Source organism: Rhodnius prolixus, unplaced genomic scaffold, assembly GCF_049639745.1.
Source record: "Rhodnius prolixus isolate KJV_2025 unplaced genomic scaffold, Rpr scaffold_8, whole genome shotgun sequence".
Lineage (NCBI taxonomy): Eukaryota > Metazoa > Arthropoda > Insecta > Hemiptera > Reduviidae > Rhodnius > Rhodnius prolixus.
This window is the reverse complement of record NW_027411593.1, coordinates 34,592,798-34,610,592: the sequence shown is the minus strand read 5'-3', so window position 1 is coordinate 34,610,592 and position 17,795 is coordinate 34,592,798. Positions and strand designations below refer to the sequence as shown.

Sequence of the window (17,795 nt, the reverse complement as noted above, 5' to 3'; positions counted from 1 at the left end):
TCTTAAAAAAACATATTAATAAAAATGATAATATAAATTAGTTCATTCAAACAAATTTTGGGTTAATTTTCAACAACTACCTTGGCTTGAAGTCCACTGTTTTGTGGTGATAGTGGTGCTAGTGGTAGTTTGGGAATCCGTGGAAGAGGAACTGATTTGTACTGATTCAAGAAGAGGAGATACTGAACCCATTTTGGAATCAGTAAGGGATTTAAGGTACTTTTCAAGTTCAGGACCAGTTAGATCGGTTGTATCTCCGCCCATCTCTTCCGGTCTTATAATGACTCTTCTCTGAATCACGCGTTTTACATGTACGTTACCTTTATCATCCTCTTCCCTTGTCTCGCTTATGTCTTCGCCAGGATCAAAACGTTCAATGTATTGTTTCAACGCTTGTTCGGCGTCTTTCCCTTTAAATGTTACCTTATGGATTTCTGGTGGCATTTCAACTGTGCGGTGTACCATATGTGAAAAATCGTCATCACCAATAGTAGGTTCTATTACTTCAGTTACATAGGGTTTACCTTCATCAAACCAAACGGCTGCCCTGGCACCAGCTTCCTCATCGTTATCATCGACCATTGTCGTGGAATCTCCTGAAGTAAAACTGGAAGACATTACAGAATCAGTTTCATATTGATATGTAGCATGTGTAGCCGTTGAACTTGTTGGCTCAAGCGAATCAGTGCTGCCTAAAAGAAATTCAGCCCTGGGTGGAGGCATTCTGTTAGTAAATAAACCGACGGCACCTTCAGCGGCACTATCTTCTCTACCAGAAGAACTTAAATCCCCATCTTTACCACTAGAACTACTTTGGTCGTGGGTGCCTGCTATGTGTTGTTCTTCTTCATCCAATGAATTCGTTTGAGTGACTTTACCTTCTAAAGAATCAGTTGATGTAATCATTGAACTCTTTTCGCCAACTTCGATAGAATCTGTCATAACGTCTTTTTTCTTCATTTTTTGTAATGCTTCAATTGAATCAGTACTCACCGACATCACATCCTGACTCATTTTCATTTCAAGTGAATCAGCACTAGTGGTGAAGGGATCAACGCTAATTTTAGATATTTGAGTCTTCATTTCAAGTGAATCAGTACTCGTCAATAAATCTTCTCCTAAGTCTCCCCATTGTTGGATGTAGCTCTTGCCGCTGCTGTAACTAACGCTGTAAAGAGGCTGGTCGAAATCTAAATCTGGAACTCTTGATATTTCTTCTAATGAATCTGCTCGTGCTAAGGATTCTCTCTTTGCAGCTTCGTCAAGTAATTCTTTACTCTTTGCATCCATAAAACTTTCTACGTTAGTTTGAGCTTGCCTTATTATTTCATCTATCTCGAACATTCTCTTTTCGTAGTCATCTTCGTCAGATTCGCCTCTATTGATTGCTCCAACTGATACAGTAACACAGCTCTCCGATTCAGAAGCTTGACTTTCATGCCCTTCTTCAATTTCTGACAGTAACGATTCCTCTTCTGCTTTGGCTTTCTTTTCTATTCTTTCGGCCGCGATACAAGCACTTTCTAAACCTTCAAATTCTTTTAATGAGGCCAATGATATGTCATCTCCTCCACTTCTACTTCCATGTTTTCTGCTATTGCTGGAACTTGTTAAAGAATCTTGAGATCCTAAAGATCTATGCTTTGCAGATTCAAGAGCAATTAAACTTTCTAATCTTTCGAATTCTTGGAGTGAACTCATTGATACATCATCATGCTCTCCTGATCTTGTAAAGAATCTTCTTCCAGCCAGTACATCATAATCCGGAGTGCTACTTAATGATTCCTTGACACTCCCGAAGCTGCCTATTGAATGACTAACTTGACTTCCCATGCTTCCAATTTTGCTACTGCTTTCTAAATCATTTATATCTTCTTCTTTTATATCTTCCAAAGGGCCTCCTCGTTCATATTCAATTTCATAACCATAGATCTGAGCAACAGGTTCTCCTTGGAATTGCATTTCTATCCATTTTTTACCAGCTTCGACTTCTGGTTTGAAATCATCTTGCTCTTCTGCTGAAGGTGGCGATCCTTCTTGGGATGATTCCTCAGTTTTCTCCTCCGCTTTAGAAGGACTTCCTGATTCGAAATCAAAAGGAATTTCTTCTTCTGCGCCTCCACTTCCGAAATATTTCAATTTAGTCATTTTTGTGGCTGTACTAGGAGGGGAAATTATTTCTTCTTTCTGTGGTGCAGTGTGGGACCGAGGTGTAACACGACGAATTCCTATTTTTAGTCCTTTACCTTCGCTGTCTTGCTCTTGCGCTTCACGTCCCACCTCTTCTATTATAACAAATTCATCTGCGATATCAGGTTTTTCTAATAATTCGAACGAATCACTTGTGGGTGATTCGCTGTTGGAATCGTGCTCTTTGACGTCATCTTTTTCTTCCTCTTTTTTTTCTTGAGTGCATGGAGCAATCTGAGTTCGAAACTGTTCGCTGCTAGAGCTCACTCCATAACCATCTAATACGTACTCTTGGCCTTGATCAGTATCGCATTCTGAAGATGCTTTACTCGATACCGATATTATTGTCTCTGGTTTTTCAACAGCTTCCATATCGTCCGGATATTCAAAACTATCTTCTTGTGGCACCATATGTTGCGTAACCGTTATGTCAGGTACTGGGGAAGAACCAAGTTTCGATCTATCCCCAGATTCTTCTTTCAGTCCACTTTCTTGTGTTTCTAGTTCATGTTTTTCCGCAATAGGCTCTTCTAGCAGAGATTGTGGGAAGGAAGATAACATTTGAGAAGACACTGTATGGAAAGCGGCTTCCGCTTCGGCCAATTCTTCTTCCTGTTCCATCCCAGATTGTTCCCACAAATCTTGAGGAAGCAATTCTTTTTCTCTTATTGGACTTATGTGTGCTTCATATTCAGACGTTCTGCTAAAAGCTCCAGAATATTCCATTTCTAGTTCAGTGACACTAGCTTGAGCTTCTGAAGAAAACTCTGGAGTGTCATCTTTAATTTCACATTCTTCGACTGGTTCTGGAGTTTTCGGCCTTTCAATTGGATCTTCACTTGGTACTTCAGTTGAGCACTGTTTGAGAAGTTCAGCTAATTCTGAATCTGCATGATCATCTGAAAAAGCAGCCGAGGAAAGTCGAGATTTGCTCACTTTTCCAGCAAAATCTAAATCTTTCAACTCTTCTAAGCCGTATGTATCTTCAAGTATGACTCGACCCTCTCTAATATCTCGATGAAGCCCTTGGTCGGCTTCTGTTTGATAGAATTCATCCTCTAATCGTTCTGCTTCATCTATATCTTTCTTTTCTTCCTGGCTTCCTTCTTTAAGAGTTAAGGATTCTGTATATTTATCACTTTCTGCAGAATCTTCAGAAATTTCTTCAGATTTTTTCTTTTCTAAATCTTTTCCATAGAAAACTGGCACCATGGAAGGTCTAAAACTCGTACTCCCATTGCGCCTGTGTCCTTTCTTCTTTACTTCTGGTTCGCCTTCATCATATTCTGCATTATACTCGACTTGAGTAGGTCCGTTGCTGTGAGATAAACTACTAACCTTAGAGGTCACTTGTGTGCAGACACTCTGAATTCCTTGTTCAAGCACGGATGATGTAGTTATTGTCACAGATTCTATAGTGCTTTGCTGAAGTATTGATGGAGATTGTGTGGCTGTCGTTTCTACTTTATTTATAACGGTGGTTTCGTCAATATCTTTAAGATCTGTAAGACTAAGCAGTTCAGACGTTCCAGAAACTGTAAGACTTAATTGTTCGGACGTCGCTGAACCATCCATTCTATCTGATTCGGTTCTAGAAACTTCTATAACAGTTCTTACATCACCTGTATCTGAAGAACTAACCAAGCTAGTCATATCATCCAAGCTTGAAGCATACTTTTCTTCTTGAGGAACGGTAGGAAAAATCTCTTCAGAAATAGGCCTTGGCTCTGGTTGGAAAGTCATCTCAAGTGACCTCTTCATTCGCTGCGATATGTCAACAGATCCCTGTTCAATTTGGGCATCTTCGTCTTCTGATATTTCTTCTGCTGAAATGTCAAAACTCACAGACTGGTCATTAGACTCTGAAAAACTCTGAGCCTTTGGCCTCAACTCACTTTTCGTTATCACTGGCTTATCCACAGGTTCAACAGCGCCAGTAGGTTCCATATCTTTTTCTAATTCCATAGCAGACGGTACCAATGTTTCAGATGCTTCACTTGATACTTCAACACTCGCAAGATTTCCAGAACTTTCTGAATCTAATGATTTCATAGAATCACGTGAACTTAATGAGGACACGGCTGTATGAAAATCTTTGGATGTCATCGTAGTAGACTGACCCGAAATAGCCGATTCATATTCGGAAGATCCTGTTACACCAGCCAGATTAGGCACAAGACCTTCTATGTCTGAAGACAAAGGTCGGCTACCAGGAGTTCTTGCGCTTTCTGAAGTTTGTTCAAACGAATGGTAGTGGCTTTCACCAGAACTAGAATAGAGTTCGTAATCTGATTTTGGATCAGCCGGCCTAATTGTTACACTCGATTTTTTATGTTTTCTTATTATGATATTTGGTTTATCAAAAGTTGGGGCACTGTCTGATCCTCCCAGTTTTTCTGAAGAATCTGAAGCGGAAGTAACATCATCTTGGGTAGGAGATTTCCTGTCATCTCCTCTCTCAATTTCAACTTCTTGGGATTCAACTGTTTCGATGGTTCTACTATCCTCTTCTATTATTTCTGATATCAAAGTTTCTGAAATCTCATGACCCTCTTGAACGTCACTTTGCAGCGTAGCTTCTGACATTTCATTTGTTTTCTCAGTCAGTATTATACTCGTATCTTTCAACACTACTTCATCGCGTAAGCTCTCACTTTTTTCTTTAGTGAATTCTTTTGTCTCATATTCTGATTTCTCCAGTGTTGTGTGCTTAATCTTCTCTTCTGATTTCTCCTCTTGAGAAGTTGATAATTTAGAACTAAGTGTGATAGATTCACTTTGTGAAACTGTTTGACTTTCTTCGCTCATAGATTTTTCCGTTGAAAATTCCTGCCTTGATTTTAAATCATGTTTTAAAGATTCGCTTACTGCTTCTTCTTTAATGCTAAACTCTTGGGTTATTTTTTCATCAGTTTTAGTCGTTTCTGTTGCCTTAGAAGTTGAAAAGTCTTCTTTCTTTACTTTAGTTTCTTGTTGGTCAACTTTTTTTTTTGTCGAAGCTGAAGATGATACTTCTTCATGGTGACATTCTTGGATTGATTCGCTGAATGTCTTTTCTAAAGATAAAACTTTAAATTCAAATTCTGAAGGTGATTCTTTGGTAATGCTGTCCTTTTTCTTTTTCTTCTCTTCTATCAATTCTTCTTTGACTGCTTCCAGTGACTGTCGTACTTCAGCTAAAGTTTTGTCCAAGTCTTCCTTACCAACTAGATCATGTTCCAATTCTTGATTATCAACATCATCCGAACTTTCTTCACCACTGCGAACGCTCATTGGATAAACACATCCTGCTTGGCTTTCGAGAGGTGAAACATCTGTATCAACTCCACTACTTCTCAGATCCTCATCAGTTATTTCCATACTGGAAGTAGTAGTGTCTGTTCGAATATATCTTAAGACTGTGTCACTTTTCTTATTTGTGTCAAGTTCTGCCGCGTCATGAATCTTTTTTGTTATTTGTCCTTGTTTATCAGCAGCTTCTGTTTCCCAAACTTCTGTTACCTCTTCTTCCGTTGGTAATTCAATTAACTTAGTTTCAATATCTTCTACTATTATTTCAGCTATTTCTCTAGCTTCACTTTCTGTGATTGATTCTTTCCTAATTTTTTCTGTTATTTCTGACTCATCCAATGATATGCTGCTTCCAATCGGTAATTGTTGAACTGTTACCTCTTGCAGTGAGTAAATTTCTTCTTGCACAGGTACTTCCCAAACAGTGTCAGGTATGTGTTCTTCGGGTGTATATACATTTCGCTGTTTTTTCTGTTCATCTTCTTTCTCTGGCATTAACTTCATCTCTTTTTCTGTTGGTCCATAGACTTGAATGTCTTGTTGTTCTCTAAATCTAGCATCTTCTGGAGTCACATCCGATTCTGAAAAAGTATCTTCACTTTCGCCTTGACTAGATGTTATTGAACTAACTTTAACTTTGTCAAATTCTTCTGGCATTTGAAGAACACTATCTTCTTTTTGATCCATTTCTCTTAAATCTTCCTCTATTTCTTTAACTTTTTCAGTATCCTCTATTTCACTTTTATCAACGTGAACTTCTAATGAATCTGAAGGTTTTGAAATTACATCGTTTTTATATTGAAGAGCTTCAGCTACACTACTACTCAAATTTGGATCATATATACTTTGTGATTCTGAGCTAACTTCTTCTGATTTCTCTTCTAAAGGTTGAGAACTTTCTTGACTTAACTCAGAAGATATTTTTCTTGAGAGTTCCTGTTTGTCGACGGTTTTATCTTGATAAATGTCTTTACTTTCTGGAATAAGACTTTCTATTTGCTCGTCTAATTCTTTACTAAAGATATCACTATGAATCTGTCTAGAAACCATTGCTTGTGTGTCGGTAGCCGGGAGATCATCTTTTTGCCCAATAGATTTATGTTCTGGGGACGATTCTTCTTCCAATTGAGCCATTAATTGTTCTACAACCATTTCTTTTTTTATTTGAGCTTCGAATATTCTTTTCTTAACACGTACATTGTCTGAACTTATATCGAGCGAACTATCGCACGGAAGGGATGCAGATCGCTCGTAGACAAGCTTCTTCGTACGTGGTAAGACAGCAATCTCACTCAGACCTTCACCTTCTTCTTGGCTAAAGGCAGGATTGTCGTAGCTTAAATCTTCTAGTTCATGGGTCGCTATATATTCTACTTCGGAATTTGTATCACCGTCTTGGCTAAGAGTCCTTTCCTTGGTAAAACCATGAGCTACATCGGCTGTAGTTATGGCACCTTTGAGTTTCAAACTTTCAGCATCTTCTATGTCTGAAACTTCCAGTTCTCTGGAAGCATCTGAATAGCTAATTTCTTTACTTATCTCAGCTAATACACTACTTGTTGGTATGCTCATTCTAGGTTTAGGTATTGGCGGTTCCTGTTCTTTTTTGAGCACAGTTTCGTCAATACTTCCGGTGGACATTTGTTCCCAGAACATTTTCTTTGAGGCAAATTTTTGTGAATCTTCAACATGGGTTTCTTGTTTTTGTTTATGGGAGGGTGGAGTTGGAATTTCTTTGGAAATTTCTCTAGGTAATGGTTTAATAGGCGTTCTAGGCGATGGAATCGGGGCAGTTTCTCCATGTTCTTCTGGCTCCAGTGTATGGCTGCCTTCTATTAGTTTCGCAAGCACACACAGACAAATACACAAAGACCGATGTTAGTAAATAAAATTCATACATATACAAATTAATAACAATAATTTGTTAATAAGCAATTATAAGCAGGTATATCGTTAAGAAAAGAATCAATAATTACTTTACTTGGATAATCATTGGAGTCAAGTGCTGTTAATCACTAAAATTACGCCTGGGTTAAATATTCTCATTTTACCTTCTAATCTACGCTAGCCCCATCCACTTATGCACATGTTTCAAATAAAACGGAAATTCTTATATAACAACTGGAGCATATTTTAATTATGATCAAGAAATACTTAAAGCAAAATCAGTTGTTATGGACTTGGAAGAAAAACTTCCATAATCTACATATTTGGTCATGATAAAGTAACATTTATTTTAACATTATTTATCAATTTATTCTTCTTTCTTAAAAGCTAAAAGAAAAGCATTGTTATCTTCACAAATTCACTAAAACGATTTTTACCTAAAAAATGAAGAAGGATGAGCTCAGAGAGGTTAGAACATTATATTCCAGTGATTTCTTGAACAATGCTATCTGGAGGGCGGTTCACGTTGTGTCTTCAATAAGAGACAGAGAAAGTTCTATCTGGCACGAAGGGATTACAGGGTTGGAAAGGTACAAGTGGGGCATGTCATGCAGAGAAGAAAAGTACATAGAAAGGAGAGTTCCGAACAGTTTCCCTTGTTGCAACATCGTCCATTACTAAATAGTGTGAATTTGTTTTTTATTGCCAACCGTAGAAAAAATATATTTATTTTAAATTCATCTATTATTCTAGTGGCAACATTGTTTGCTTGTCTAATCATTTAAAGTAGTAGAGAAGTGTTTTTCAGTTATTTTTTTTTAAAAAAAGGTCCATCAAATTTATTAGGATACCCGATGTGACAACTTCTTAACTAGAAACTATTTAAGAACTCTAATGAAGTATTTTCATGTACAAAGTATTTTTATATCCTAAGAATCGTTCAAGTGTAATGGATGCGACCATTTTATTATCTCATATGTTGAGTATCTCAAACTATTAAGGAACTATGAAACAATTATGGACGTAAATAAAGTTATGATTTTTACAGTTCTGGCGAAAGAAAAACGAATAGTAATTATTATCTGGGCTTGGCAGAATTTACTCCTGAAAGATTCTTAATTCTCTTGTTTAAATAGACTAAGCCGATTAAGAATGACTGACTTTTTGTTTGTTGTTGTAAAGATTAAATATCTAATCGTACTCTGGCTGTGTCTAGCTATAAGAATTAAGAATGAATCATGTTTAAATTTTGCTAACATTTAAATTTATTAAATAAAATGGTTACAAAAACAATATTTCTATTAAAACATACTGTTCAAGTCCATAACAATTGTTTGCGATAAAATAAATCTGTGAAATCAATTTAATTAACATTGCCATTGTTCCAATGTTAGAAATAATCCCCGTATAAAAGCAAACAAATTCCATTTACAAAATAAACATTGCATGGGATCAATAATTTACCTTTACCACCATCTACTGTGCTGTTTTGCTCATTTCTTTCAAAATCTGTATTGGAATCATTATCGTCGGATTTAGTTGAGGCTTTATTTCTAAAGTCATCTGTACCAAAACTATTTTTCACCTTTAAAGGGAAGTAAGTAGGACCTTCTATGTACAGTGTAGTTGGGAGGATGTTGGAAAGATTTACTTTAAAGATGTCACTGTAGCCTAAATAATAAAGTAGTATTTTTCTTAATGTAATCGTTAATATAACTCTAAATAGTAAGTAGCGTCTATTTTTATCAAGCACATCTTATGCCTTATTAAACGTAATATCTAACTATTCTATATTAAACTTAAGATATAAAAATTCAAGCTAGTTTAAAGTCAGTTTGTCAGCAATATGTCTTGTAGACAGAGATGATATTAGTCAAAGAGATCGAAAGAAATAGAAAATAATTCAGGTAATGAACCCTTTTACTACTCAATATTTCACTGAATTCAATTTAATAATTGAAAAAGTAGTTGATGGAGTAAGGATACCATTTGCCTTTTGTCAACAACATTCACAATTCCCTACTATGTTTTCCCTAAGTTTTATTAAGAAAACTGTAAAAATTAGTAGAATTTAAATTAATTTTCCAACATTAAAAAATTGGGACAATTGATTTTGAAATAGATTAATATAAATTTCAGTTAATTGTAAGCCAAAAGAAGCCAATTTAATAGTCCGATTGTAAATGGGGCAATAATTTATTTACTACTTAAAGTAATTACTTTAATTGCTAAGTCAAAGTAAATTTTAAAATACGAAAAACTTACTACAATCTAAATATGTCTCACAAACAGTAAATCTATTATTTCAATATTTTGCACTTGGGATCATAATTGCGATTGAAAAACTTTTTAAAAAGATTAAATTCGAGAAAACACCCAATAGTCCTGACTAAACAAAAGCGTTTTTTTTTGTCATTAGATTAATAAACAATTTAATGATTAAACGATTTAATAAAACGGGACTTTTTTTTAAATTAAGTAGTTCGCCTAAACATTACAAAACTTTTCCAAGTAAAACACAAAGAAAAACGTTAAAAGAGCCTTAAATAAAAGATTATTTTTAAGGGAAACGTGTGAATAATTATGAGATAAAATTTAATCTTAGAATGTATACCTTCCCACAGTAGGGTAAAATTTAAATTAAAAAAGAAATATTGCCAATGCTTTAAATAATAAAAAGCAATTATAAAATAGTCTTCAGTAAAAATGGTTTTAGAGAATTTGATGTCCGTTCTTCAGCAACTTTTGAGTCGTTTAGAGTAAGACTAATCAAAGTTCTCACATTCTGAGAACTTACTCAGACTTTAAAATTTCATTTAATAGCTGAGTTTTCAAAACAAACTCACCAACGGTTTCTAATTTTGGAGTTATTAACTCAGCATACTTAGTTTGAAAAAAAAATATTAGAAGAGATTACTGAGTGTTTGTTACTGCATAACTGAACAATCCGAGTAGGACAAGAAAATCGTTTCAGTATTAAATGAAAACTAAGATCTAATTAAATATAATAATTTTTAGCTGCTTATAAATAATTTTTCACTAGTTGAAATGTTAAAAAAGAAAGTTGGTTAACTAAATATGACTGTTTCCAAAATGAATAAGTTTTGTTAATTCTTATTTCTAGTAATTAAGTTCCCACATAATACCTTGCATAGTCGGTGAAATATGATCAGACGAACCTTCCGTCGTTGTGTCCTTAGAATCGCCTTCAGATGGTGTCATTCCCCCTTTGTCCCATTGTTCCAGAGCTTGATTCACTTCTTCTGTAGACATCTGTGATATTATCCTTTGAAATTCACCTTCGCTTGCTTTGGTTTCAGCACCAGTTGTAACTGAAGCCATTCGTTCGAAACGTCGTTCGGTTTTTGTTAATCTTGGTTCAATAACTATTTCTTCAGTTATTATAGGTTCTTCTTCAACATCTACTATTTCTTCTTCTTCTTCTTCTTCAATTTCCTCGATAACTTCTTCAATTTCGTCATCTGAAGCTTTATCTTCACGATAGTCTTCTGAGTCAAAACGAAATTTAACACCTTTTCTTGTTGGATAGGTCTTCTTTTCCGTAGGTTCTGTAACTATATAATTCTCTGATTCACTTTCGGAATCCGAATCTTCTACAAAATCAGTCACTATCCTTACAGTTGGTCTCTCTTCTCTTGAAAGCCTCTGTGAACCTCCAATTCCAGAAACTCGCCGACTTTGTGTAGGGGTAGTTACATAAGGCTTGCATTCTTCTTCTCTGTCTTCAATTATAAAGGGTTTACCTTCAAAAATCTCTCCTACATCATCTGTTTGCTGTTTACATTCAGTAACTCCAACAAATTGCTGTGAACGGTCTACATCCTGGAATTTTTTTTTTAAATCTTCTTCATCAAAATCTAATGCTGTCTCAAGCATTTCAACCCCTTTAATTTCTTGCTCTGTTAATGTTTCAGTTTTAGGTAGGTTTTTTCCAGTTTCCTTGATTTCATTCTTTTCTCTGACTTCTGGTGCTGTAATAGTTTCAAGAATTTTTGAAGTAACAGTTTCTTGAATTTCTTTTTTTATTATTGGTGTTAAAATTGCGGTTTCTTTTATGTCAACTTTTTCAGTGATTTCTTTAATTTTTTGCTTTTCTACTGTATCTGGACTTGTAATTTCTTTCTTGTCGATCTTTTTATAAGTTTCTTTAATTTCAGTTGGTATTATCATTTCAGGTGCTATTTCTTTTACTTCGCTCTTGGTAATAATTTCTTTAATTTTTTGCTTTTCTACTGTATCTGGACTTGTAACTTCTTTCTTGTCGATCTTTTTATAAGTTTCTTTAATTTCAGTTGGTATTATCATTTCAGGTGCTATTTCTTTTACTTCGCTCTTGGTAATAATTTCTTTAATTTTTTGCTTTTCTACTGTATCTGGACTTGTAACTTCTTTCTTGTCGAACTTTTTATAAGTTTCTTTAATTTCAGTTGGTATTATCATTTCAGGTGCTATTACTTTTACTTCGCTCTTGGTAATAATTTCTTTAATTTTTTGCTTTTCTACTGTATCTGGACTTGTAACTTCTTTCTTGTCGAACTTTTTATAAGTTTCTTTAATTTCAGTTGGTATTATCATTTCAGGTGCTATTTCTTTTACTTCGCTCTTGGTAATAATTTCTTTAATTTTTTGCTTTTCTACTGTATCTGGACTTGTAACTTCTTTCTTGTCGAACTTTTTATAAGTTTCTTTAATTTCAGTTGGTATTATCATTTCAGGTGCTATTTCTTTTACTTCGCTCTTGGTAATAATTTCTTTAATTTTTTGCTTTTCTACTGTATCTGGACTTGTAACTTCTTTCTTGTCGAACTTTTTATAAGTTTCTTTAATTTCAGTTGGTATTATCATTTCAGGTGCTATTTCTTTTACTTCGCTCTTGGTAATAATTTCTTTAATTTTTTGCTTTTCTACTGTATCTGGACTTGTAACTTCTTTCTTGTCGAACTTTTTATAAGTTTCTTTAATTTCAGTTGGTATTATCATTTCAGGTGCTATTTCTTTTACTTCGCTCTTGGTAATAATTTCTTTAATTTTTTGCTTTTCTACTGTATCTGGACTTGTAACTTCTTTCTTGTCGAACTTTTTATAAGTTTCTTTAATTTCAGTTGGTATTATCATTTCAGGTGCTATTTCTTTTACTTCGCTCTTGGTAATAATTTCTTTAATTTTTTGCTTTTCTACTGTATCTGGACTTGTAACTTCTTTCTTGTCGAACTTTTTATAAGTTTCTTTAATTTCAGTTGGTATTATCATTTCAGGTGCTATTTCTTTTACTTCGCTCTTGGTAATAATTTCTTTAATTTTTTGCTTTTCTACTGTATCTGGACTTGTAACTTCTTTCTTGTCGAACTTTTTATAAGTTTCTTTAATTTCAGTTGGTATTATCATTTCAGGTGCTATTTCTTTTACTTCGCTCTTGGTAATAATTTCTTTAATTTTTTGCTTTTCTACTGTATCTGGACTTGTAACTTCTTTCTTGTCGAACTTTTTATAAGTTTCTTTAATTTCAGTTGGTATTATCATTTCAGGTGCTATTACTTTTACTTCGCTCTTGGTAATAATTTCTTTACTTTCTTGCTTTTCTATTGTTTCCGGTAATGCAGTATCTTTGGTATCAACTTTTTTAATACTTTGTTTAATTTCTTGCTTTGTTAAAGACTCAGGAGTACTTTCTTTAAAATCAAATGATTGTTTAGTTTCTTTAATATCTTGTTTTTTTAAGGGGTACGATAATTTAGTATCTTTTACATCAGTTTCTGTAATGATTCCTTTTATCTCTTGGTTTTCAGCCAATACAGTTTCTGTTTTATCAATCTTTTTTATTTCTTTGGGAATTGTAAATTCCTTTATAACTTCTGGCTCTTTTATAGTTCTTGGTGTTTTAACTTCTGTAATTTCAACTTCTTTCTTTAGATCTTCATTTTTGGAAAGAATAATTGCTTCGTCTTTATTTAGTTCTTGCATTAATTCTTGTGTAATAGCTGCCGACGTTACTGGGCCTGTAATAATGTTTTTAATTGATGAAGGATGACACCATTCTGATACTTGCATACATTATGGAAGTTCATAATTTTTGTTTACATATAATATACAACAAAATAGTTTCAAGTGTATATTTAATGGAGGATGTAAAAAATAAAATTAAAGAAAAACATACACAGAGTCAATTTCATTTCCTTCATACAATCTCTTCTTTAAAAAGAAATTTCCTCTTCACATTTAGTTATTTTTTTAGTCTTAAGTTTACGTTCTCAAATCAACACTATGCAGGAAGATTGTATCATTTTTATTTAAATTACCAATTGCTCTGAAATTGTTTCTTTTTTTTTCATCTATTGGATTATTCAAAATTAAAAGTGGATTCAGTAATTAAATTAAAATACTTTTTAAAAATCCTTGCAATTACTGACAAAGTACTGATCTGCTGCAGTAAAAGAAAAAGCACTACAGAAAGGTCGCACAAGACACCCGAGTCAAATAACTGAATATTATTGCAAACCCGTTGTGCTGTAGTTCTATTTTTCTCTAAAAGTATAATTCTGGTAATTATAATTTGTTAACAATAGCATGAAAGGAATTCTCCTGTTTCTGATTTTCTCTAGTCTTGTATGGTTTCGAGAGGTATACTAAAGAAAACCAAATTACCAAATAGTTATATAATGTGAAGCCCTAATTAGGGGAAAAGATTCTCGTTGCAAAGAATTAATCAAAAGTTTCGATATTTTGTTTTTAAAGAAAAAGTGGGAAAGAAAAGAAGTTGATAAATAGTTTGGTCTTCGAGAAAGTTCTTGAATAGTTATTAAGTTAAAAAATAGTTGTTGTCTCTAATATTGAAAACAACAAGTTGTGTTACCAGTAACAGAAACCATTTCTTTTCATTAAAAAAAAAGGTAAAATTTTAGCTAAGAATAACTTGTCCTCAGAAGAGAGGACATTTACCTGAAAGAATCAATCTGAATTCTGAATTTTAATTTATCTCATTTATTTAATAAACAAATTAAAAACAAGATTTAGTAAGCTGGTTAGTATAAATCTATAACACTTCAAAATAAAAATAAAAAAAAATCTAAGAAAACCATGCACAGATTTCAGATAATCTTACCATAATTTAAATCATCTTGATCTGTAGGCATGGCCCAAATGCAGTAGCCAGAATTCTCCGGCCCATAGATTGGACTGGGCGAAATGTATTCTATACTAGAAGTTGGGCATGTTGAATAATTCATACTATGTGATATTGTCTCAAATGAATAATGTTCCCTTAATGGTAATGTCAATGCCGTATTAAATAGACTTGGTAACGATCTATTCAGAGATAATTTCTGTTCTAGCTTGGCTTTTCTTCTTTGTAGTTTCGGACTATTTTCTAAAGAAATATTTATTGTACTCCTTCCTAATTTGTGTCCAACTTTCAATTGGACTTTTGGTCCTGAACGAATTTCATATTCATCTTCACTTGTACTGTAAGATTCAGTTGGAGATGGAGTATATGTACTTCTCTCTATATCATAAATATTCATATTATCATCAAAGTTTGCATTGACATTTAATTCTCTCGCTGTTACTATATTTCTATATTTTTTTTCAGCATTCCTTTTCTCTATAGTATTTAAAATTTGGTTTTCTTCGTGTTCTACATCTTTTAAAAGCTTTTCAATTTGTTTCTCTATTTGAGACAAAGAAGAGCTCGGTTTACTTTCTTCAACACTAGTAGTGACAGAATGATTTGGTTGATATTTGGTTTCTCTTTTAAGAAAATAATTTCTATAATACTCTTCTTCTTTCTCTATCTCGTCCAACATTGCATCTATAGAACTTTCCAATTTCTTTAATTCCATATTTTCTGGTGTTACTAAACAAACTGTATCTTCTGTGTTCTCTGTGACAGACTCTTTACACAATTCCGTATACATTTTCAAACGAGTTTCTAGAGAATTAGTCGGCGATGAACTTGTTGTAAAAGGTACATAGCCATAATTTTGAAACATTAATGGTACTTTATTGATTTGTTCGCTGATATTGTACAATATCCCAGTAGTTTCTATAGTCTTATTTGTTGGTATAACGCCATCATCAAAGGATTCTGTTTCTGAGTTGGATGATGAAAATAATAATTCACTGAATGTATCAGTGCCTGTATCATAAATAAGACTTGGTGCTGAACCAGCAATATCAGAATTTAAACAAAAATTTGTTTCATTTTCTATTTCATTATAGCCCAATTGTGGAGGATATACAGTTTCATCGTACAGATCTGTATAATAAACTTGATCGACATTGTCATAAGGGCTCTTCCTGTGCCTTTCGTCGGTTCCTGGAATGTCTTCTTTTTTCGTATCTTCGCATAATTAAATTTATATTAATATCTAATAAAATAAAACTGAAATATTGTGCTATGGTTTTCTTTATAATAAAGGGACATTGTTGTGTTTATATTTAATTTTACACAGAGGTTATTAAGTTCAAATTAAAAACAACTTAGATAGGAAGACAAATTTTGATAAGTTAAAGAAAATAGGGAAAATCTCGTCGCAAAATTAAATAGCCAGCATCAAAGTCATTAACCAGAGAACCCTTTTTCTAAGAATTTTTTAAAGGAAAAAGAAAAAGTTTTAGTTAATGATAAAGTATGAGTCAAGCTATAGAGAGTTTTACATAAAGAGGCTTCCAAATTGTTTTTGACTGTTATACGAAAATTTCTAAGTAAAATTATAAGTAAATTGTGGTAAGTAAAGTCCCTAATTGGTAGAAGTACTTTTGACCAAGCCTTGTAAAAAATAGGATGTCACTTTACTTTTTTTCTATTTTCAATTAGGATTTCAAAAATTTCACAAGTGAAATTAACAAAAAGTGAAAGTGAACTACAAAGAGAAGCTTCATAATTATTTGTAGCTGAAATATGGGCATTACAGTACCTTGATAATATTGCAAAGCTTCAACTTAGATATTTCAAATCGATTTCTAGAAAATTAAAAATTAAAGCAAAAGTAATTCTTATGAGGTTTCACATCAACTTTTTTTTGCTTACTTTCTTTAACTCTTACCATTTTGAGAATTATCCTAAATAAATTTAACTAGTCAGGATTATTTTTTGAATAATTTCTGAGCAATTTAGAAATTGTTACTCTAAGTTTCCAGTATGTACAGTACCATTACTTACCTTTCTACTGTTACAGGTCTAATATAACTTAATTTTGTGATTTGATGGCTACATTATAATTCTTCTAAAAATAATTAACTTCATGATTTATTCAAATTAAATGAGATATATTACTTTTCTTCTCTTTCTCTTCTACATAGGGCAAATCAAGTTTATTAAGGCTAAATTTGAGCGCACTTAAGAAGAGGAAATTTCCACAGTCTCAATTTTATAACTAATATATACACATTATAATTATTAAGTTAGTACACAAACATAGTAAACTAACTGACACAAAATGTATAATAATATAAACCAGGAAACCATACACTAGAAAATAAATAAAACTAATTTAAATTAAGGATTGGTGAGGCGCATTCCTACATATAATTAATTGTTTTTAATGTTTATTTTTTTTTAAAGACATCAACAAAAAAAAGAATAGTAAGGAGAAAAGAAAAGGACAAAAAAGAAGACACTTAAAGACAACAGATGAACGATGATATTTGTACAAATACACATTTAAATATATTTAAATTATATTAGGTACACACCCAGCAAATGAGTTAAAAAAATCATTTCAAGTTATGAAAAACATGCTAAAAAGTTACAAGTTAGAGTTACAAATATTAGATCTGTCTTCGAAAATTAAATTAATTTCCAAAACTTCAGCTTCATTTGTCATAATTCAAATTGGGTTACAGCTTTGGTAAAGTAAAAATACTGATGAGAAGAAATTGATACAATACTTTCCTATTGAGCCGGACACAAAATAAAACGGATTGATTAAAATTAAAAAATAAAAGAAAAGATATTTCTCTTATATTCCTTTAAGATTTATCTAATGGTGAATAAAAATAAATAAATAAATAATATCTGAGTTATATACCAAATTTACGAAATTAAGATTCAAGTTTTCGTGAAATTTAAGAGAAGTATTTAACCAGTTTGTGTATTCATAAGTAATAAACTGCTCACGCTTAAAATTCGGTTCAAGTAATCCTAAATTAGGATTTCGGACAACATTTTAAATTAGATCACTTAAATACGAAAAGTACCAATTACTTTTTCTTTTTTAGTTTTATAAACTGGTCTGTAAGGATGTCTATCTATTGAGTGAAGTCAGCACAACTTAAAAACTGAAATTCTTAGAAAGTTGAAATCTGATATTTGATCTAGATTGGCTTCAAGAAATGGATGACTTCATAGATCTTAAAGTTGTTGATTGTCTAAAATAATGATTCGGGGGTATAGACAGGACTGATATTAA

The 17,795-nt window shown here is 32.9% G+C and overlaps 1 protein-coding gene across 5 annotated transcripts in view; it reads right to left on the bottom strand.

Moving 5' to 3' along the window:
- LOC141451280 (uncharacterized) overlaps window positions 1-17,795 on the bottom strand; it is a 39,382-nt gene that overhangs the window by 6,486 nt on the left and 15,101 nt on the right. For 4 of the 5 annotated variants that reach the window (XM_074122545.1, XM_074122546.1, XM_074122548.1 and 1 more), the window contains exons 3-4: window positions 10,515-13,385; window positions 81-7,313 (exon numbers count right to left, since the gene is read on the bottom strand). In XM_074122545.1, coding sequence (XP_073978646.1) covers window positions 81-7,313; window positions 10,515-13,385 — 10,104 coding nt within the window. The remainder of the gene's footprint in view (window positions 1-80; window positions 7,314-10,514; window positions 13,386-17,795) is intronic. The other variant, XM_074122549.1, reaches the window with a different exon arrangement.